This window comes from Fragaria vesca, linkage group LG2, assembly GCF_000184155.1.
Source record: "Fragaria vesca subsp. vesca linkage group LG2, FraVesHawaii_1.0, whole genome shotgun sequence".
Classification (NCBI taxonomy): Eukaryota; Viridiplantae; Streptophyta; class Magnoliopsida; order Rosales; family Rosaceae; genus Fragaria; species Fragaria vesca.
In genome coordinates, this window is record NC_020492.1 from 848,256 (window position 1) to 871,139 (window position 22,884).

Sequence of the window (22,884 nt, forward strand, 5' to 3'; positions counted from 1 at the left end):
TCAAAAAATGAATGTCTAGTGACATTTTATGCAAAATATCAAAATACAAAAAATAAAGAAAATGAAGAAATCAAGGTCGGGAATGAAGGTTTGCGTTAAAAAGAAAAAAAAATATTAAAGAATGGAAGTCAGGAATGGATATTCGGATGCAAAAAGAAAAAAAAAGAATTGGAGGTATAGTGAGTGAAAAACAGGTGTAATGAGTAATATACTAATATATATGTGAATTACATAAACAAGGCTATTTTAGGAATTTGAAAGGAGGTCTAATGAGAAAATGCTTGTATTTAAAAGTAAAATAGAGATGTAGAGAGAATGAGATATATACTGAGTAAATTTGGAGGTCCCAATAGCCGCACTCCTGTACAAAAAGTATATATCATACTTTTTAAATATTTGATCCATTTTTCTTTAAAAAATTGAAGGTGCATTTTTTAAAACCAAATGGCATGACAAGCCATTCAAAGTGTCCTTCTGGACAAGTAAATGATGTCCATTCTATTGATGCTTCATCTAATCTAATTTGCCAATCAATTCAAAAACCGGATTTGCAATCAAATTTGCTAAAATATTTGCTCTTTTGAATCTTGTTGATTAGCTCATTTTTGTTTGGTAATTTATAACTATCTTCATAAGTATTGTCATTTAACCTTCTATAATTATACACTACTCTAGCTTTACCTCTTTTAAGCTCATAATATTTTCTAACTATAAATGATGTTGATCTATGCCTAGATTTTGAAGGTCTAATTACTTTAAGGTTCTGTAATTTCTTTATTTGTTGCTCAAATTCTTGCTTATCTAATACATTAGAAGACATATCTGCTGTTTTTGCAAATATGTATAATATGTCATGCATAAATAGATAAAAAGTCATGCAAGAGCATGTGATACATGAAGACAAACTTAACATGCACGTGATATATGAAGACAAATTTCTTCTTCTCATGCAGGATGCTTCTAACACAGAGAAAGAAAATGAGAAATAAAATCTACATTTTCTAAATTGTAATCTACACTTTTACTTTTTATTTGTAGTAACTTAAATTTTATATTTAATGATTTAACTTTTGTCTTTTTATAAAAATTATAACTAAAATAAAAAACAGGTGTGTAGATTACAATTTAAGAAGTGAATTCCATATCCTAAGAAAATAAGTTGTCTTATGTGCTAATGGACAAAAGTGGAGTCATGTGAAAGGGGAGTGCAGCCTTAGTCTTCTGCCTATTTTTCGGTATAGGAAAAGTGTCTTAGGGCCGGTTTGGCATTGCGTTTTGAGGAAAAAAACTGTATATATTTATTTTTTTCTGACTCCCGACATGTTTGGTAACTCGGCAAGAATTATGTTTTTATAAAACTTGCGGTCAGTAACCGCAAAATTGAGAAGCAGCTCGGACCCTGCTTTTTCATATTCACATTCTCTGAACGCAAAAATGGAATCGGTGCAAGTTAATAGTTTTTCATCTATGCCTAGAATGCCCATGGTCATTTCTCGGTGTTGGACTAAACTTGCATCCCCGAAACCCTAGACATCATCACCTACAATCCCAAGATCTCTATTCTCTTCCACAACCTCCTATATATAACCTGCTTCCGAGTCAGACTCACCCCTCGCGACTTGGAGGATAGGGGAGGTGATGAGGAAGAGGAGGAGGAGGAGGAGGAGGAGGAGGAGGAGGAGGAGGAGGAGGAGAGAGAGAGAGAGAGAGAGAGAGAGAGAGAGAAGAGAGAGAGAGAGAGGAGAAAACCCTAATCGACATGGTTGCTATTGTTAGAGCTTCAAAGAGGGTAGGGTTGGTCTGGGATTAGTGGACAAGATGAAGGCTTTGGGTTTCTGGGCAAAATTGAAAAGGACGATTCTCTTTGGTCGAAAGGTTTTTGGATAAAGACGAAGAGAATTAATCTCAAAGTTCATTTTGGTCATTTACAATAGTCATATAATTTAAATATTAAAATTTACCCAACACACCAAAACTACTTTTTATGACCACAACCATTTAAACACATTGTTTACCAAATATTTTACTGATTTTTTTTAACATTAATTATTTTCACAACTGATTTATTTGACCACAGATTAGTCTCACCTCAATGCCAAACTGGGCCTTAATTAGAAGTAGCTTTTACTAACAGCGTTGTGTAGCAGAATTTCCTTCCTACTTAGAAGAACATGTTTATCCATCTATCTGTGGCAATATCATACTTTTGGTTCGATTGATTCCTTTTGCCCTATCCAATCCGATACCAAATAGCGACAACTTACTGTAATCACGTGTCACCTGGATAGAGCCCCACGTGGAATCTCATTCTGACGTGGCCATCCATGCATCTGCATGCTGTTCATGGCTTTTTCTGCCCTCTGAAACTCCACGTGTAGCGTGCATGGAAGCCACACCCTTCTCTGCAACTCCACCGTCCTCCTTTTTGCTCTTTTAAAACAAGCTACCAAGCCCCAAGCCTCATCAAATTATCTTGCTCGTTCACTATCGACTACTCTCTCATATATCACACTTGAAATCCCAAAAATGTCTGAAATCCGAGACGAGTTCGGCAACCCCGTCCCGCTCACCGACCAGTATGGCAACCCAGTTCAATTGACAGACGAGCTAGGCCGCCCCATACACCTCTCTGGCATCGCCACCACCGAGGGCGCACAAGGCCAAGCCATCCGTACCGGAGAGCACCACACCGGTACACAAGGCTCTACAGGCACCGGTCTCCACATCCCTGGCACGGGGACACACGCTCCAGGCACCGGTGTTCATGTCCCCGGCACCGGCCAACACGTTCCGGGCACAGGTGCACACATTCCGGGGACGGGCATACATGTCCCGGGTACAGGTGAACATGTTCCGGGGACAGGTGCACATGTCCCGGGTACAGGTGCTCATGTTCCGGGCACTGGTGCTCACATGCCGGGAATGACTGCGGGTGATGGTGTTGGTCTGATGGCTGCCGTGCACGTAACCGATAAACCCAAAACTGTAGGTGAGCATCTTCACCAGGAACGCCACACCGGCGTGGCCGGTGAACACCGTCGCAGCTCTAGCTCTAGCTCTGTAAGACAGTCTGTCAAAAACTGATCTATATTTATATCATGCATGAGTTTGTATCTGAGACTTGACACTAACGAATTTGAATTGTTCGTTTGGTGTGTTGTAGTCGGAGGAGGATGACGGGAAAGGAGGGAGGATTAGGAAGAAGAAGGGACTGAAGGAGAAGATAAAGGAAACCTTTGGAGGTAAGCACAAGGATGAGCATCCGCAGGCGGGGCCAACCTTCAAGACCCCAACGACTACTCCACAAGAGCATGAGAAGAAAGGCATGATGGAGAAGATCAAGGAGAAGTTGCCTGGTCACCATGCCCACTGATGATCGATCGAGTCGAGCTTAGCATGGTGTGCTTAGTGCAGCTAGTTGTATCATAAACTATAACGTGTTCGTGTCTAGCTAGCTAGCTTAGCTGGGTGTGAATTAGTTGATGCCTGGGAAGGCATTAATGTAATAAACAAGTTTGCTTAGTTACTGTAATTGTGTATTCATTAGTTGAATCAATTGCAAGGGTTTGCTTTAGTCTCTTGGCATGCACTTGCATATCTCTCATGGTTTGATCGGAACACAATCTTATAAACCATTATCTCAAAGTAGAAACGAACAAGAAGAACACGATCTTAGTCAGGCATCCGGTTCTTTCAGATACCTAGCCAGGTAGGTGCATAATATATTGGAGCTTCGTTTCTGGCATGGTTAGCAGTCAACTACAGCGTTTCTTTCTTTTTTAGAATGATTAATTCATTAAAGGCAAAGCCCAGCAAAGAGCTCAATAAAGCAGGCACCAGCAAAATACAAATAGATCAGATAGGACACTTCCACTAAAACCTGGGGAGATAGCAAACGGTAGTGCCTAATAACAGAAAGAAATCATCTAATTCGCTGCATAACTAATCAGTCGCCGGCGGGGGACACGGCAAGCCATCATTGCGCAGTACAGAAACCATGGAAAGAGGTGGCTCTTCAGCCCATCGCAGAGGATCCTCAGTCCGCCTGGCAAGCATAGCTGCATGGTGAGCAGCTTGATTTGTCGATCTTGGTGTCCAGTTCCAAGTACATCGATCAAACATCAGACTTCGTCTTCTTATTGTCTCCAATGCTGGGTAAGTCCTCCAGCTTCTCACAGATGAACTCAAAAGTTCTGAGATTAATTGTTTGGAATCTGATTCAACAATAATCTGTTTCAGGTTCAAAGAAATTGCTAGCTCCACTCCTCTAAGGATGGCCTCGGCTTCGGCGCCTTCAACGGAAGGGATGACTGCAGCTTCAGCCAAACCTCCGATTACCCTTCCGCTGGAGTCTCTGATGATCACCCCCAGTCCAGCCGATGACGAAGGTAACCAGGCCGCATCACTATTCACCTTTACCCATCCCACCGGCGGCGGCGACCAAGTAGTGGGGATAGTTTCGGGTGGGCTATGATTTGTTGTTCCGAGGACCGGTACATTTGCAGACCGGAATTCATTCTCCAGTAAAGATGCCGATGAGATGGTGAAGCGAGGGCATACAGAGACACCACGGTATACAAATGCACATCGACTCTTCCAAATACACCAGACAATGAAGCTCCAAGAGGTTAGAAAGTTTTTCCTCTCACTTACATTTGCCAGTAAATCTAGTGATTTCAAGAGCCAACTGTCTATAGTAGTTATGCTAGTTCTGTCAATTCGTAATCCGAGTGAGGAACCAAACCAAATAGCCTGCACCCAAGGACACAATAAAGTGATATGCTCAAAAGTTTCCTCCTCAGATTCACAAATTGGGCAAAGAGGGGAGCGAGTAAGTTTCCTCTTGCATAGGTTGTGTAGAGTTGGCCCAGCATTACATAGAACCCTCCACAGAAACAACCGGATCTTCGAAAGAGTTTTAATTGCCCAAATTGATTTCCAGATCCTCTTGTCGATAGAGTGAGAAGAGGTAGCACTAGATGAACTAGATGATATAGACATTCCCTGTACCCAATGATAACCAGATTTAACTGTACTATACCCCTGCCTTGTTGTGAGGCCAGATAAGTCTATCTTGTGCATTGCAGTCCCCAATTGGTAGGGAGGTGATGAGATTGATTACCTCTGGCTGAAATAGGTTTGCAATCATATCTAACCTCCAGCTTTTCTGATTCCAGTCGATCAGAGTGTGAACATGAGACATAGGAGGAAGTGTAGATTGGGATGGATTTGGAATCAGAGCTCCAACATGGGGAGGAGGAACCCAAATATCCTGCCATATACGGATAGATTTGCCATTCATTACTTGCCAACAACAACCTTTGGCAATTAAATCTCTTGCTGCAATCATGCTGGACCAACTCCAAGAGGGCCTATGACCCTTTCCAGCCTCCATGAACCCTGTGTTAGGGAAATACCGAGCTTTGAGAACCATAGCCCACATAGAATTAGGCTGAGATAAAATTCTCCAGCATTGCTTTGCTAATAGTGCCAGGTTGAAATGGTGTAGATCCTTGAAACCGAGCCCACCAACTGCCTTGGCCCTGCCTAAGCTCTCCCAGCAAATCCAGTGAATTTTGTTGATGGACTCGCTCTTTCCCCACCAAAAATTACTAATAGCCGAATTAATTTGATTGCCAAGATACTTAGGCAATAGAAAACATGACATGGGGAACGATGGAATAACCATGGCTACTGATTTTATGAGAGTCTCCTTTCCAGCCCAAGAGAGATTTTTTTCCTTCCAACCATCAAGTTTTCGATTAATTCTCTCTGTGATGTAGCTGAGAGCATCTTTCTTCAATCTTCCCCATATAGTAGGCAATCCCAGGTACTTTCCTGGGTTTTCCACCTCCACAAATCCCATAAGCTCACACATTAGTCTTGCCATTTGTGCTGGGGTGTTAGGAGAAAAGAAAATGCTTGATTTCTCTCGGCTAATCACCTGCCCCGAAGCTCTACAGTATTCCTCAAAAATAGCAGCTAGCTTACTCACATTGCTTAATGTAGCCTTCACAAAGAATAATGCATCGTCGGCAAAAAATAGGTGAGATAAGGTAGGGCATCCCCTGCAAAGCTTAATCCCCAATAGATGTTTCTCATTCACTGCCTTTGTTAACCTTAGAGAGAGTGCCTCACTAACGATTAAGAACAAATAAGGGGATAAGGGGTCCCCCTGCCTCAGACCCCTGCTTGGAGAGAAATACCTGCCTGGTTTACCGTTCAGAACTATAGAAAAGGAAACTGAAGATACACACGCAAGTACCAGATTGACCCATGGTCTAGCAAATCCAAATTGAAGCAGAGCAGCCTCTAGGAAATCCCATTCAACCTAGAGAGAAACAGATGCTAATAAATCAGCATTCATATCACTAGTAACCAGATTGGACACACCAATAAGGGCCCTTCCCCAATCTCTTGGACCCTCACTTGTGAAAATCCCTTGGAACTGATGTTCAAACTCTTCTCTGATCCGATCCTCTCCAAAAACCCAAATACCCCTGGAATTTTGAATCCGGAGAATACAATTACGTTGCCTTCGTTGAAGTGTAGAGAGATGAAAAAATCTAGAATTCGAATCACCCGACTTGAGCCACTTGACCCTGGACCTTTGATGCCAAAATTTCTCCTCCTTGATCCATAGCTCGCTCAATTTCGAACTGAGTTCAACTTGTTTATCTGAACTAGAGAAAGGCTCCAAAACCTGTAGATCATCAAGTTCCTCGATACATGCCTTTATCTTCACTTTTAAACTCTTTGGGAATTTGCTTCTACTCCAGCTTTTGAGACTTTTTTTGCATCGGTTTAGGTTAGAGTTCCAAGTGCTAATGGGTCTCCCATTAGTAACCCCCAACCAACACTCCTCCACTATTCGAGATGATTCAGGTTCCTCAGCCCAATAGGACTCAAATCTGAAAAGAGGAATTCCTTTCCTGCTAACATTATCAGTAGAAAGTACAATGGGAGTATGGTCAGAGCCCAGACGTGTCAAATGAGACAGGTTGGTCTCTGGCCACTTTAACAACCAGTTCTCATCAATTAAGGCCCGATCTAATCTCTCTTGTAGGATGATAGTGTTACCTTCCTTTCTTGCCCAAGTAAATTGTTGACCAGCAAAACCAATGTCAAACAGATTACAAGAGACTATGAGATCACTTAGGAACTGATGCCTATTAGGATTCCACTGTGCACCACCAACCTTCTCTGATTGGGATAGCATCTCATTCAAGTCCCCTATAATCAACCAGGGGACCTGATCACCTCTAGATTGTGAATTCTAGAAGTCCCAAAAATCAGCCTTGTCCTCAAAGTACGGAGGGCCATACAACCAAGAAATGCGAACGCAAGTACCAGAGTCCGGCAATGTTATCAGGGAATCAATAAAAAACTTGGAAGAGTCCAAAATCTCCACCTTAAACTCTGATCTCCACCAGAGACTTAGTCCTCCAGCAGTACCAGTAGGATTAACTGAGAAACTTTCTTGAAAATGAAGCTGATCGCGAATCAGATTAACATAGGAGCAATCTTTATGGGTTTCCGACAGAAAAACAAAATCAAACCTATGGGAGTGAGTTAGCTCCCTGAGAGTTTGGACCGTCAAGGTTTTCCCCAATCCTTGACAGTTCCAAGATAGGTTTAACATTGATCCCCTGCAGCTGTTTTCGGCCAGCCGCCACAACCCCGAGGGTGGGTTAAATCCCCCGTACCAATAACTTCTATATCTCCCAGCAAAACTCTATCTTTCCCAGATCCTCTCACTTGAGGGGGGCACTCCCTGTCATGATCACTAGTGTGATTGGAATTGTCACCCAGACCTCCCTTTCCTTTGACCCTGCCTCCCCTCGATCCTCGGCCACGGCCTCGACCCTTACTCCCAATTGATCTGATACTAGTACCTTGTGCCGCCTTACTTCGTTTCCCAGGAGTAGAGGGATCGAAAGGAACCTTTGCTTGTCTTTTTCTCTTCACAGACCCCAGAGATTGTGGAGTGTAAACATTGATCTCAACCTGCTCCACACCATCAGTAGAGACCACCTGCCCCCCTAAAATTGAGTAACCCCTCCCACCTATGTAGTCAGCAGCCATAAACACTTGGCTCCTCTGACAAGTAGAATCAGGGATTTCTTCAATATGGGCAGCATATTGCTTCGACTTTGAGAGGACCGGAGTGTCTTCAGTATCCTTCTGCATAGGGCAAGGGAGCCATATTTTCTCATTGAGATATTCCTCCTTATTACTGAAAGCCCGAGGAGGTAACCTCTCAAGATCAGCCCAATACTCATTTCTAATTGTGAGTCCACCCAATGCTCTTGTGAGGCTTCCATTACTGAATACAACACCATGGGCCTCCGGGTCAAATATATTAGGTCCATTATCTGCAAACCGAGGGAGCCTTAACCTAACAGACTTAGTCACGTGGTCCAAGGGAACACGGACACGTAAATTAGATGGGTCAGAGTCATTCCCAGATCTCTGAGCAGTAGCTGAGATGTCTCTGTCTTGACTTTCCCCTTCCCTAGAATTTGAAATTTGAGTTTTACCTCTAGTATTCCCCCTCTTGAAAATACCATTGGTCGGAATATAGGGATGCTCCGTCGGAAAAGTACCCTGGGTGAACACCGGCTTCTGTAGAGACTCAGCTACAAGATTCCGATCATATACCACTCCAAGCTTCAGGAGAGTAGGGTGGACCCGAAAGGTGCAGGCTCTTTCCAAGTGGCCCAATCTTCCACAATTATAACAGAAGCTCATGAGCTTCTCATACTTCAGATAGATCTTTGTAGGCGTCATGTCAGGTCTGGGAAGATTGACAAAAGTGGCCAGAGGTTTTCTAGTGTCAAAGTCCACCCGCATCCTTATGAATCCCCTATCTCCATCCTTCTTAGGATCTTCCACTTCAAGAACAGACCCAATCATGTTACCAAGCTTTCTTCCATTGTTGGGAGTAATCATTTCTCTTGGGACCCCATGACCCTGGATCCAGAAAATGGCTCTCTTGTCTTCTAACTCTTCAATAGAATGGTACCGAGGCCAGTGCCTGATTGTAAAGCAATACCCCTTAACATTCCACGGGCTTTCCAACAGGAGCTTCCGGGCAAGTTTTTCAGAACCCACTGTAAGGCTGTAGGTGTTAGGCTTTACTCTAATGATGCGGATCTGGCCGAGAGTGCGCCATATAGACGTCAAGGTAGATTTAATACCTCCTAGTCCAGGTTCAACATCTGCAATAAGGGTACCGACAAGATTAACACCATCTGTGATGTGGATAAGGTCAGCGTTCAGCTCAAATTCAACTGACATAGCCTCAACCATGTTTTCACTGTCCCATGGTTCACCAACTGGCTCAAAACTGGTAGCCATGCTCCCTGGGAAATAAATAACAGGTAGTGACCGCAGCAAAGAAAAGACAGACTCAGTCTATAAAAGACTAAAAGCTGTAAGAACCCACACAAAGGGGAAAATCACCACATATATAAATCAGGGTGGTTGACAAGATCTAGACTTTATACCGATACAGTAGAACTAAATGGAAAGTAGATCTTCTCACAGCAGTAAAGTCTAATAGTAGAAGCTTTACCAACCAGGTGTAACTCTCAACGAGTAGGAACAGGAGTTGTACAAAACATGGAATCCAGTGGTGGAGAGCAAAGGATACAATGGATGTACAGCCACCGTGGAATGAGATTTGTGGTCTAAGGTTGTGGAGAGGTTGGAGTGGATCTGAATATCACTGAGGTCCACCAAGAAGTAGTTTGGGAAAATGTAAAGTAGAGAGAAGGCAGAGACTCTCTCACTAGACACCTCATTGTAAAGTTTTTATTATGTCTGTATTGTTATCGAGCAGGAAACGATCAACTACAGCGTTTCATTTCAAAGTTCTTGCAACTTTATAATTAAGACTCGGGGAGTAGAGTACATTAGAGCTTCAAATCAAATGATACTCTCTCGAGCTTCGATTTACAACACTACAACCATTCTTACGGAAGCAGCTGCACTACAGTACAGTCGATCCACAAGATTGACGAGGTGACAAACCATTATGTGTACTCAACTATTCATTTATCTCTACTATGCAGTTTGTATACTTGGCTAATGGCTGCCTAGCTAATAAATATACGATTCCAATAGTGGGCTGTGTTTGTCAAGTGCATGTGGATATTTTGGCGTGTCTAAAATGATTGTGTAAAACCTCGTAAATACATTGAGGAAATTCATTTTCATGTCCACACGCAACATTTCATGACAAAATGTCGTCCATTCTCGTAGACGTACGCACCTAATATATATGTTTGGTTTCTTTTATCACGGAAAACTTTATGCAATATGTACTCGTTTACTTTATTTCCAATATAAAAATTTGATTGACATAGGATTAATATCAGCTTTTCCGACAATAAGATCCCGTTTGGAATAACTTCGCTTTTAAGAAAATCAACTTTTTTCTAAATTTTTAAATTTTATAGTTTTTAGTTTACAAGAACAAAAAAAAAACAAAAACTTTTTTAAGAAATTACAAGTCACTAATAGAAGTTTTTCTTAGAATGCAGTTTTTCTCTAGTGACATGCAAGTATTGAATTATTATCAGCAATCATTAGTTTGGCTTGGGGTGAAAAAGCTCTGGAACGGGTTCTATTCAAATTAGCTTGCATTGGTTGGTGGGAGATGGCAAGAGTATGGACTTCTGCTCGGATAACTGGCTTGGTACTTCTATTTCGAGTATGTACCACATCACTCATGCCTGATAAGGTCAGTGACACTATTAATAATAAACAGTGGGTTTTATCTCCGTTTTTTTTTTTTTTGATCAAGGGTTTTATCTCCGTTGCTTTCTTTTTTATTTCCAGATATCGTTGCCAAAATAACTGCGATTCAGTTGCTTTTGGATAATGTCAAAGATCAAGTAATTTGGCTTGATAATTCAACTGGGCAACTTACTACAAAGGATGCATTTAAATATTTCTCTCCACCAAGACCTCTTCTCAGTTGGAGCAGATTGATATGGCATAAAGCATTGCACCCGTGTAAAAGTTTAGTGGCTTGGAAGGTTGGTAGAATTTTGACTGATGACATATTACAAAGAAGAGGCACATCTCTTTGTTCACAATGCTCATTTTGTGGCATTCATGGAGAGACGTTAATTCACCTCTTTTGTTATTGCAATTTAATCAAAAGTTTTTGTGGTTGGCTTGCATCTTTTTTTCGAGTTCAACTTCTACCAGATACCTCTCCATTGGATCTTCTATCGCAAGAGTTCATTGGCAATATGGCCTCCAGCACAAGATTGCTATGGTGTTTTGCTTTTTGCAATGCTCTCTGGTGCTTATGGACAGAAAGAAACAAAATTAGATATGACAATGCCAGTTTTGATGTTTCAAGATTTAAGCATTGTTTTTTTAATTGCCCTAAGGGAATTTGCTACAATTCAATTTGCTCCATGTGCGGTAAACTCAAGAGTAGCAATATGTTTCAGATGCTTGGCCTCTCCTCTTTATTGTTGAAAGCTCCAAAATATGTGCTTGTCCGTTGGGTTCCTCCCCCAGATAATTGGTTGAAGGTTAATACTGATGGTTCTTTCCGTGATAGAGGAAATGCAGGTTTTGGAGGTATCTTTAAGGATCAGGAGGGACAAAACTTGGGAGCTTTTGCAAAAAAGGTGGATGTCCCTGGTGCTATTGACACGGAGATTCTAGCGGTTATGGAAGCTTTACAAATTGCATGGGCAAAAATGTGGACTCATATTTGGCTTGAAAAAGACTCCTCTAGTGGTGCATTATTTCAAAAATCCTGTGATTATCCCATGAAGACAACGGACAGCCTGGAGAAACCGCTTATTCTTGGTTCGTCAAATACAGTTTAGAGTTACTCACATATTTCGAGAAAGCAACACTGTTGCAGAATCTTTGACCAGCTTTGGTGCTCCTAATGTTGAAGAGTTCTGGAATGTACAATTTCTCCATGTACTCCGTTGGTCGAGGTAGACGTGTCAAGCATTGATAGGGTGTTTTAATTTTTCTCCGTCAGGGCCCATGCGAAGCTGTTAGCGCGTGAACCGCACTTGCACGGTTAAAGTTTCGTACGCAAAGGCAGATGAAGATGGGGTAGGAGAGATGAAAACAGATCTGCTGAAGAAGCTTGGACGCTCGAAAGAGCTCGCGCCTGAAAAGTCCACCCGGTTTCTCTGTCTTCGGTCACCTCGAAGCGTGGCTCCAGCTGACCGGCGCGATCTGAATTGTCTCTCCAGGAAGATTTCCCAATTTCCCATATTGATCAATATTTGAAAGAAAACGAGTAACCAAGAAGAAGAAGCACAAAACCGCCGCCGGAAACAGTAACCTCGAACACCTACCAAAATCCAGTACCAAAATTGAGCGTAGACAACAGTCCCAACACCTAAAAATTTAGCTCTGAGCCTTTGGATACACTCATCATGTTAATCCCAGATGATCCCAGTCGTGGAGGTTTTTTTGAGACAGTTGAGGATGAGTGGAAGACGAAATCGGAGTACATGGGTTAAAAGATCTTGGGACTGCAGTTTTCTTTTCTCCAGTAGTCATACCTTTTCTCTTGAAGCTCGGTGTTGTCTTCCTGAAGACCACTAACCACGTGTTTAACCAAAAGAAGAACTACTAAGTTCTAACCACGTGTTTAACCCAAAGAAGAACTTCTGACCACGTGGTAAGGGTTGCATAAAAAAAAATTTGAAATAAATAAATTTTATATTATCAGAATTGCAATATGAATTAATTTACCATTATGTAAAAGCTTAAGGCTAAGTGTCCTCTTTAATCCAAATATAAATATATGAAAATTAAAATCCAACCGACAGATGGAGACATGCTAATTAAATAGGTTTACCAAAAAAAATTCACCCCGTTTTGGATTTGTTACGCCTCCCATCGAATCAGTCAATCTTAATTCAACCTCATTTTTCACACAAAACACGGTTGACCGGCATCGTGCAAATATTCCCCGTTTTCAAACCTAAAACTCATACATATGATATTTACGAACCATGAAAAGTTTTTCTTAAATTGACCCCCCGGTGGCATAGCTCTCCTTATGAACGACTAAGCATAATTAGGATTGACCACTTTTATCGAGGCCTAATCCTTACCGTAAAGTTGTGATTTTTCATACCTATTTCACTATTCTGATCACATCTTATTTCACAAGATTTTCAAAATTTTACTTCCTTTGTATCGTTGGTTCACAATGATGTACGTTTGCATATAACCTATTAAACAAGTTATACCGCTTTAGCAGGCACAAGGCAATCCAAGGCCATAAATATGTGAAAATAAATTCACCGTCTGATGTAGTCATGCTAATTAGATAGGTCTATTGAAAAAAATTCACCCCGTTTCGGATTCGTTAGGTTCCCTATCAAATCGGCAACTTTATTTCAACCTCATTTTTTACACTAAACGCAGTTTGACCGACATCGTGCGAAACCCTATTTTTCTTGTGAAATAGGGTGTGACCGGAACAGTGAAATACCGCTAGGGTTGAAAAATCACAAACTCCCGATAACGTTTAGTTCCTGGTAAAATCGGTCAACCATAATTATGCTTAGCCACTCATAAGGGGAGCCTAACTACCGCAGGGTCAATTTAACAAGATTTTCCATGGGTTCATAAATCTCATATATATGAGCTCTAGGTTCGAAAAAGGGAAAAAATAGGGTTTCATATGATGCCGGTCAACCGTGTTTCGTGTAAAAAATGAGGTTGAATTAAGGTTGACTGACTCGATGGGGGGCATAACGAATCCAAAACGGGATGGATTTTTTTCCGTAGATGTATTTAATTTCCATGACCACATCGGACGGTGAAATTTTATTTTCACATTTTTATGACCTCGGATCGCCATAACTTGTTTAATTGGTTGTATACAATTGTACATCATTTTTAACCAACTATACATAGGAAGCAAAAATTTTCGAAAATCCTGTGAAATACGATGTGACCAGAACAATGAAATACAAATAGAGTTGAAAAATCATAAACTTCTGATAATGTTTGGTTCCTGGTAAAAACGGTCAACTCTAATTACACTTAGATGCTCTTAAGAGGAGCATAACCACCTGAGGGTCAATTTAACAAGATTTTTTTATGGGTTCATAAATCTCATATATACGAGCTCTAGGTTTGAAAACGGGGAATATTAGGATTTTGCACGACGCCGGTCAACCGCGTTTCGTGTAAAAAATAAGCTTGAATTAAGGTTAACTGATTCGATGGGGCTCGTAACAATTCCGAAACGTGGTGGATTATTTTGGTAAACCTATTTAATTAGCATGTCGACATCTGACGGTGGGATTTTAATTTTCATATATTTATGACCTCGGATCGCCACATGTCTACCAAAGCAGTATAACATGTTTAATAGGTAATATACAAGCGTACATTATTGTGAACCAACTATATTGGAAGCCAAATTTTTGAAAATCTTGTGAAATAGGATGTGATCGAAACAGTGAAATACGAATAGGTCAGAAAAATCACAAATTTTCGATAAAGATTGGGCCCGATAAAAGCGGTCAACCCTAATTATGCTTAGGAGCTCCTAAGAGGAGCCCTGTCTCCGGAGGGTCAATTTATCAAAAAAATTGTTTGGGTTCCAAAATGTCATATATACGAGCTTTAGGTTCGAAGATGGGGAAAAAATGGGGATTCGCACAATGTTGGTCAACCGCGTTTTATGTAAAAAATAGGGTTGAATTAAGGCGGACCGATTCGATTAGGAATGTAACGAATTCGAAACGTGTGGATTTTTTTTCAGTAGACCAATTTAATTATGATGACGACATCTGGAGGTTGAATTTTTATTTTCACATATTTATGACCTCGGATCGCCACATACTAAAACAATATAACTTGTTTAATTGATTTTATACAAGCGTACTCATTGTGAACCAACTGTACATAGAAAGCCAAATTTTTGAAAATCTTGTGAAATAAGATGTGATCAAAATAGTAAAATACGACTAGGGTTGAAAAATTACAGATTTCCGGTATCGTTTGGGTGTAGTTGAGTTACTGAGCGTTAGTAACAACGCTCGGAAATTTCAAAATATGTGCTTAGTTTAAGTTTCGAGTTTTCACCAAAAGGTTAGGTGTCCGGTTTAAGGTCCCAATGATGAAGATAATATTGACACGAATTCGTAATATTTTTCGGATGCCCGGGTTAATTTCTACGATTTTCGAAAGTTTTGAGGAATAGAAATACATTTTTTGGATAATCAGAATTTTAATCTAGGCCGTATATTTTAGTTGAGGAGATCTGGACCGTCCCATTTTTCTATATATATTGGGAAAGGTCAGCGCTCGGTCAAATGGTCCATCTAAACACGAGCCGAAGACCAGTCCTCGACCCGAGTCTCCGCCGCCCGCTCGACCCGCACACTCCGTCCGATTTCGGCCTCCTGACGACGTCCCAACAGCCTATATCGAATCCTTACTTCTCTGCGTACCTCCTAAGCTTTTCAAATCACGCATGCATTAAGGTTTGATCGAAAACCTGATTTGACCTCTACTTTTCCGGCGACGTCTTTCCGGCCTCTGACGGCCCTTTTCTCTGCATGTTGTGAGTTTCTTACTCCTCTCAACGAGTTCTACAACTACTCAGTTTTATTAATCGATGAAGTCTCTGAAATTGTGGGTTTTGGCAGCTTCGTCTCCGACGAGGATAAAATTTTTCGGCGGTGGTTTTTCTTCTTCTTCTTGGTTTCTCTTTTCTTTGAAATATTGATGGATCTGGGAAATTGGACTGACTCGCCGCACAGGTTGCTGAGAGAGATGATCCAGAGCGCAACACAGAGATTATACAGAGCGCAACACTCGGTTTTGGGGAATAGACTTGTACAAAAAAACAAAAAAAAAACAAAACTGAAACACTTACATTGACCCACACACACGCAAAACCCACACACGACCGGAAAAAAAAAAAACCACACACGACTCACTCTGGAGTCACGTCCTTCCAACCGCCAGTAAAACAAATTTTTTTCACTCAGTTACTACCGTCAACCGACCGACGGAGTACATGCAGAGCTTGTACATTCCAGACATCTCCCCTAATGTTAGTTCTAGATGGTGGACGGATTTGCTTGATTTCATTGCTGGTTAGTATAGGAGAGATTTGTCTTCAGCAACGGTCTCTGATTTTGTTAGGTTGTTGGTGTACTTTGTTCCTGTGTGACATGCCCCTATGTTTGTTTTATTTTTTGTACTATCTTTGGGTTTTTCTTACAAGTAGTTCTTAGTTTGTATTTTTATATGTATTTTTACTGGCAAAGGTCTAGGCTTAGTCCCTTTTACTATGTAACCTCCTTTGATTATCAATAAATTTTCGGGTAAGGACAATGAGTTAGTCCTTAACCCGCTTACCAATAATAATAGTAATAATAATAATAATAATAATAATAATAATACAAGATGTATTAGTATTGACAAAATATCTAAGCTTGATAAGTTTTTATCCGATCTTAATTTGACACGTGTGTATCTCGGATAAGCTATTATCTTCATAACAAAAATATCTTTATTATGGAAAATATCTTATGTTGTTATTTTAAGTTCACATTATTTTATTTTATTTTTTAAAAAAAATACCTTCACGTGTTTCAATAAATATACCTCATACTTCATCATTCACTCCCACAACCTCATTTTACATCTGAATGATCTTCTTAAATCTCTTCTTCCACTGAAAACACCTCATAACATTTCCCCTCCTTCAAATGGAAGAGTTGAACAGTTGGTTGTTGCATATGCAACAAAAAAGTACTTAAGACATTGAGTGGATCCAAACCACAAATGCTCAGCTAGCTATAGTTTTGGCGGAGTATGATTCCTCTGCTCCACCAGGAAGGCATGGTTCACGGCCTGGTTGTGCTTAGAGTGTCAAAAGAATTTTTATAAGTATGGCCTTCAAGTTGCGCCAATGAGATTGTAAAGCTTGGTTGCTTCAACAATCGTCGGGTCTCTTTGTTGATTTTCACTAAAATCTAAAATCGGCATGATTTTTTTTCTTTCATAATTTGTTACTTGATTGACAATTGCCAGTGATGGGACATGTAGTAAAATGTACCCACCATGACCTACACAATTAATCTTTTTCACTAAGTAACCAACTAGACATATTCAGAATACAATAGAAGAGAGAATGAAAATAACAGATGAACAAGAAAGAGAAAAAATGGTTGTAGAAATGTCTAACTCATCAGTGGTTATTTAAAGAAAACTAGGATAGTTTTTGAAACATGAACAATTAACCTTTGTAGCCGTTTATTTTTGTTGGGAACCAAGCCTCCAACAGCTAGTTTCACCATTTCCAAATAAATAAGGGGTTGTTCGGTATCGTTTTAGGATAGCGTTTTTTGTATTATGAAATTTGAAAACGACTGTGATACGCGTTCGACACAACATATTCTAAAAACAACGAGAATAGAGTTCTCGAAATACAATTTCGAATCATCGTGTAAGTTGTGGAAACGATATTTTCTCGTTTTCGGCATTTTCTAGGTACAATCTCTGAAAGCAAAAGCACCAAACTCCCATACGCGCTCTCTATGTTCTCGTGTTCCCTCTCTCCCTAAACCCCTCTTTCTGTTGTTGTTGTTGTTGTTATACTGATCTCTTCTAGTACCCCTCTATGGTTGTCTTTCCATCTCTTGGATCTCCAGACTATTGTCTATCAATTGAAATTCAAAAGCTTCATGAGAGAGAGAGAGAGAGAGAAGACATGTATAGGATCCCAAAGTTTATTCCGTGTGCCATTCCTTTTCTAATTTGTCTCGCTATAAATCAAACCGCTCATCAGATAGATCTGCAAAATTTGCAGAAGCCTGAAGTAGGTGGGCTACTTACCATAAAATAGGAATAATGGTTGCTCATATTTGATAGAAAATCAGAAAATGGATTTGTGAGTTGTATTTGTGCATGCTTTGTAGCCTTTTGCTGCAAACACGTAGACTGATAAGAGTGATACATGCATTTGAGAGAGAGAAGAACAAAGGCTAGTGTAAGGAAGAATAAGATACAGTCAAATATAATCTTGTAAACTTGATCCGAAAATATTACCCAATGCATTCTCAAGTTATAAAAATGCCTAATACGATTTATTGTTTTTGTTTTGTAAAACACTTTTATGAAAATAATTTTGTAAAACATTAGCGAAAAACCGTAAATGTCCACTTGGTCTCCTTTTATTCATTTATATTGATGTGTTTGATTAACTTTTGACTCCACCATTTGGTTTGCCTAAGCAACTAAGTGGGCAAGATTTGCCTCACAAATAGGTTGGGGCAACTAGGTTCCATCATTTGTCTTACAGTATTCCTCACCGTTGCATGTTGTTTTTGCACAAAGCTGACCAAAAGGTTGTCTATGCCTATAGAATCGCCTATAGGGTTGTCTATGCCAAAAGGTTGTCTATGCCTATAGAATCGCCCACCGCTAAGAGCATATGCAGCAGTAAGCAATGCCTATAGGCTGAATATGTGCAATGGCAGATACTATTCACATAAATTGTTTTTAAAGGCAACAATAATAGGCAATGTATTATTTTAAGTATAAAATTGACATGATGGGTTGAATTGAGATCGACTATTTGACATTTAAGCATTGTTTAATTAAATTGATGAGTTGACTAGGCTCTACCATATGAAACAAGTCGGGCAATCAGCTACGCAAAATTTGCCTCTTGGTTTGGTTGGGCAAGTGGGCCCCACCACATTGCCTGCAACTATTCAACATTGTTGCGTATGGTTTTGTAAAGGTAAAAAAGGCAGCCTATGTCCTTGTGCTTTTGCCTATTATTGCAAATGGTCTAAGAGCATATGCAGTAATAGGCAATTCTATAGGCATAGGCTGCCTATTGATCATTTGGACAAAATAAAGAATGTAGCGGTGATGAATAGTCTTGGTATAGGTTGTGGGTCCTAGCTGCCAAACCAATTTTATAGGAAGTTATCGCCTTCACTTTTACCTGAAGGCTTCATTTCGGGTGTCCACAAGAACCCAAGTGAGCTCATTATGAAAGCCCACGTGTCTAAAGAGGAGCAAATCAAATCATTTTAAATCGGGTGGGACTTGACACCCACATCCCAAATATTAAAAGTTAACATAATAATTTACCTATGCTTCTTGCCTTTGGTTGTTGAATGAAATTTCAGAAGACGAGAGTAATATTGATGAATAGTGTTTGCCTATAGGTAAAAATTGGAAAATTTGCCTGTAGGCACTAGCCTACTGCTGCATATGCTCTAAGAGCGTATGTAGCAATAGGAAAAAGTAAGGGTATATGCAAGCTATTGTTCATTTTTCATACAAAAACATATGCAACAATATTTAACCGTTCAAGGCAAGGTGATAGAGCCCACTTGCCTTACCAAACCAAGAGGCAATTTTTTTCTAGTTGATTGCTCGACCAGTTGCAAATGGTGTGTTGAAGATGAAAGAACCCACATAAAAAAATGGACAACTAACATACGGTTTATAAGTGGATGAAATTATACTAAGATCTTTTGTCATTAAAACTCAACACCTTAAAGGTGTTTAAGTTAAGAGAATATCGGTACAATAATGATCCACATGTCACGCTTGTCCATGTTCGAGTTTGCATAAGAGCAGGTTCAATCCTGGAACTTGTTGTGTATCGTATCCTCGAATCAAATTCTGAAAACCACCACCACAAATCTGCTGCACCAAATAGAACCATACCTAAATCTCTGAATTTTGAATCTGAATCATCACCAAGTTATCGTACCACCATTGAAATCGTATATCACCAAACCCGAACCCGAAAAATTGCCAACCTCGTATTCTTAATTTACTCGAATGGCAATTCTCAAGTGTACTCATTGTGGAAAGATTGGCCACTCCAAAGCAAGGAGTTATGAATTAGATATCCTGATTGGTGGGAATTCACCAAGGAACCTCGAAGGAACTTGAGCAAGGTTGTAGTTGATACCATAGAGGAATAGCATCCATCTAATGCCTCCGCTATTGTAGCACATTCAGGTATGAATGGTAAGGTTACTTCGAATGATATATACATGGATAATTGATAAAAGTGCATTCAGGTAGAAATTATACTACTGGATCTGACAGAGATTGGAGAGAAGCATAAGAATTTTTTGGGTCAAGCTAATCAGGTCAATGGAGTCAAGAGCACTAAGAAGAATGTGTGGCTTTGGCACCATCATTTACGTCATCTAAACTAAGGTTATCTTAAGAAGCTGCAACCATAATTATTTTTGGGTGTCACCGATTCAAATTTCCGTTATGAAATTTACGAATTGGCCAAGAGCCACCGTATTTCTTATTCTCCAAGCCTTAGCAAAAGTCATGTTCCTTTTATATATGAAGATTCACTCGGATGTTTGAGACCCTGTGAAAATTCCATCTCTCTCAAACGCTTGGTATTTTGTAACATTTATTGATGATTGTACTCGTATGACTTTGGTGTCTCTACTGAAGAACAAGAGTGATGTGACACGCATGTTTATTTGGATGCGACACGTCGTTTACTAACCTGGAAGTTCGCGTATTTGGATGCGACACGCATGTTCATATTTTCAAACCTCAACGAAGCAAACTTGATCCTCGTGCAAAACAGTGTGTCTTTGTTGAGTATGTAGATTTTCAAAAACCTATAGATGTTATGATCCACTTACAAACACCATTCATGTATCCCTTGATGATTCTTTTTGTGAATCTAAGCCTTACTACTCAAAGGTAATATCTACGTCTTCCCTTTAGGGGGAGAGAGCTTCTGAAGGGAATTCTCGACATTTATTTGAATTTGAAGAATTAGAAGCTTTGGTATCATGATTTGGAGTTGGAAATTAATCATAGAAAAATTGATACCGAAAAACACAAGAAACAAAAAGAAATAACGAAATTGGAAGCACTGGATGCACTAACGTGAGCATTGGACCCGTTGACCAAAGCGCAAGCGTTGGCCAATATGGAAAGGTGCAGATTGCTCCACGTGTCGCAAAGGATGTTTATATGAGAGGCACTGACAAGGATGTCGAGGACACACAGGTTGGGGCCCATGAAGAGCAACACTGAGCCGCATCAAACCGAGCCGCGCTAGGAGAAAGAGAGGAGTTGTCCGACCAGGTTGAGTCGCGTCGAGACTCGCCGAGCCGAGCCGAGCCGCTGTGGAAGAAATTGAAGAGCAGACTGCCGCTAACAGAACGCCATGTGTCAAACATAACAGAACGCTGTGTTGCTAACGCTGACAATTTAGGAAATTTGAGTTGCCCATTGTTGACGCTAACAAATTGAAACTACCAAAATGGCAGACATGGCCTACGTGACTATTCGGGCCCGGCTGAAGTAATTCTTTTAATACAAAAGGTTCCTCCTCCGTCAGATATGTTTCCCCTCACTACATCGTTAATTGAAAATTTTGCCTCGAATGTTACTCCTCACGTATCTTTAAATTCGAATAAATTATCTAGGGTAGATAATATTGAGTCTTGGAGACAATATGAACCAATCATCAAAGCCAGAGATATGAACCGAGACATATATCATGTAGCTAATTACATGTTTAATCATAGGTTGTTTAGGTCACATTCACTTATTATTAATCAATTGTCTAGTGTATCTATTCCTAGTAGTGTACATGATGCATTGGCGGATCCCAAGTGGACTTAAGCAATGAATGAAGAACTAGAGGCCTTGCAGAAAAACTCAACTTGGAAAACTTGCAAGGTCATTGGATGTCGTTGGATATTTGCAGTAAAACTTTAAGCTGATGGGAGCATTGACATATATAAAGCAAGGCTAGTTGGTAAGGGTTACACCCAACGATATGAAATTGATTATGACGAAACGTTTGCGCCTGTAGCCAAGATCAACACAGTACGAATCTTTATTTCACTTGCAGCAACTAAAGATTGGTCTCTACGACAGTTTGATGTGAAGAATGTTTTCCTCAATGAAAACTTGGAGGAAGAGGTGTATATGGACATGCCACCAAGAGTCAAAAGTAGAATTTGTGATGCCTGCAAGGTTTGTATGTTGAAGAAGTCTTTGTATGGTTTGAAGCAACCTCCTAGAGCTTGGTTTGGAAGATTCTCCAAATCAATGAAGACGTTTGGTTATAGACAAAACAACTCATATCACACTTTGTTCATCAAGCGTTATCAGGGTAAGATTATCACTCTGATTGTGTATGTTGATGATATAATTGTCACAGCAGATGGAGACTCTGCAGAAGTATCTTTCAAAGGAGTTTAAGATGAAGGACCTTGGACAGTTGAAGTATTTTCTCAAAATTGAATTTGCAAGGTCTAAGAAGGGGATTTCTCTATCTCAACGTAAGTATGTCCTTGATTTGTTATTTGAGACTGGAATGCTTGACTGCAAGCCTGTTGAGACACCGATTGAGATGAATCACAACCTCGCCATCTAATCAAGTTCAAACTGATAAAGGAAGGTCCCAAAGTCTAGTAGGGAGACTTATTTATTTTTCTCATACTAGATCTGATATTGCTTATGCTATGAGTGTGAATAGTTAATTTATGCATTGCCCCAGTGAAGAGCATATGGATGCAGTGTATCGTATTTTGAAATATCTTAAGATGACACCTGAAAAAGGCTTGTTGGTTGAAAAGAATGGTGAATTGGAAGTTGTCGGATATACAGATGCTTTTTAGGCTGGTAATAAGACTGAAAGACAGTCTACATCTGGTTATTTCATGTTTGTTGGAGGAATTCTTGTAATCTTGTGTAGTAAGAAACATAAGGTTGTCGCCAAGTCAAGTGCGGAAGCAGAATTTCGAGGTATGGCACATGGAGTCTATGAGATGTCATATATGGATTTGTAATGTGTTGAAAGAATTGGGTTTCAAACTCAAGAAA

General features: G+C 40.1%; 2 protein-coding genes and 1 non-coding gene across 3 annotated transcripts; 1 reads left to right on the top strand and 2 right to left on the bottom strand.

Annotated features, from left to right (window-relative positions):
- Positions 1-2,489: 2,489 nt before the first annotated feature.
- LOC101315291 lies at positions 2,490-3,573 on the top strand. The gene is made up of 2 exons (XM_004289597.1): positions 2,490-3,060; positions 3,164-3,573. The coding sequence occupies exons 1-2, from the start codon at positions 2,527-2,529 to the stop codon at positions 3,371-3,373; spliced, it is 744 nt and encodes a 247-aa protein (XP_004289645.1). The 5' UTR covers positions 2,490-2,526; the 3' UTR covers positions 3,374-3,573.
- A 369-nt stretch (positions 3,574-3,942) lies between these two features.
- On the bottom strand, positions 3,943-7,219 carry LOC101291306. The gene is made up of 5 exons (XM_004291963.1): positions 6,583-7,219; positions 6,430-6,500; positions 5,123-6,331; positions 4,885-5,004; positions 3,943-4,752 (listed from the first exon to the last, which is right to left on the bottom strand). Exons 1-5 carry the CDS (start codon positions 7,217-7,219, stop codon positions 3,943-3,945), a joined length of 2,847 nt encoding a protein of 948 aa, XP_004292011.1.
- A 276-nt stretch (positions 7,220-7,495) lies between these two features.
- Positions 7,496-20,534, bottom strand: LOC101290819. The gene is made up of 2 exons (XR_183878.1): positions 20,525-20,534; positions 7,496-7,905 (listed from the first exon to the last, which is right to left on the bottom strand). It is a non-coding gene; the product is annotated as an uncharacterized LOC101290819 (transcript).
- Between the last annotated feature and the right edge of the window lie 2,350 nt (positions 20,535-22,884).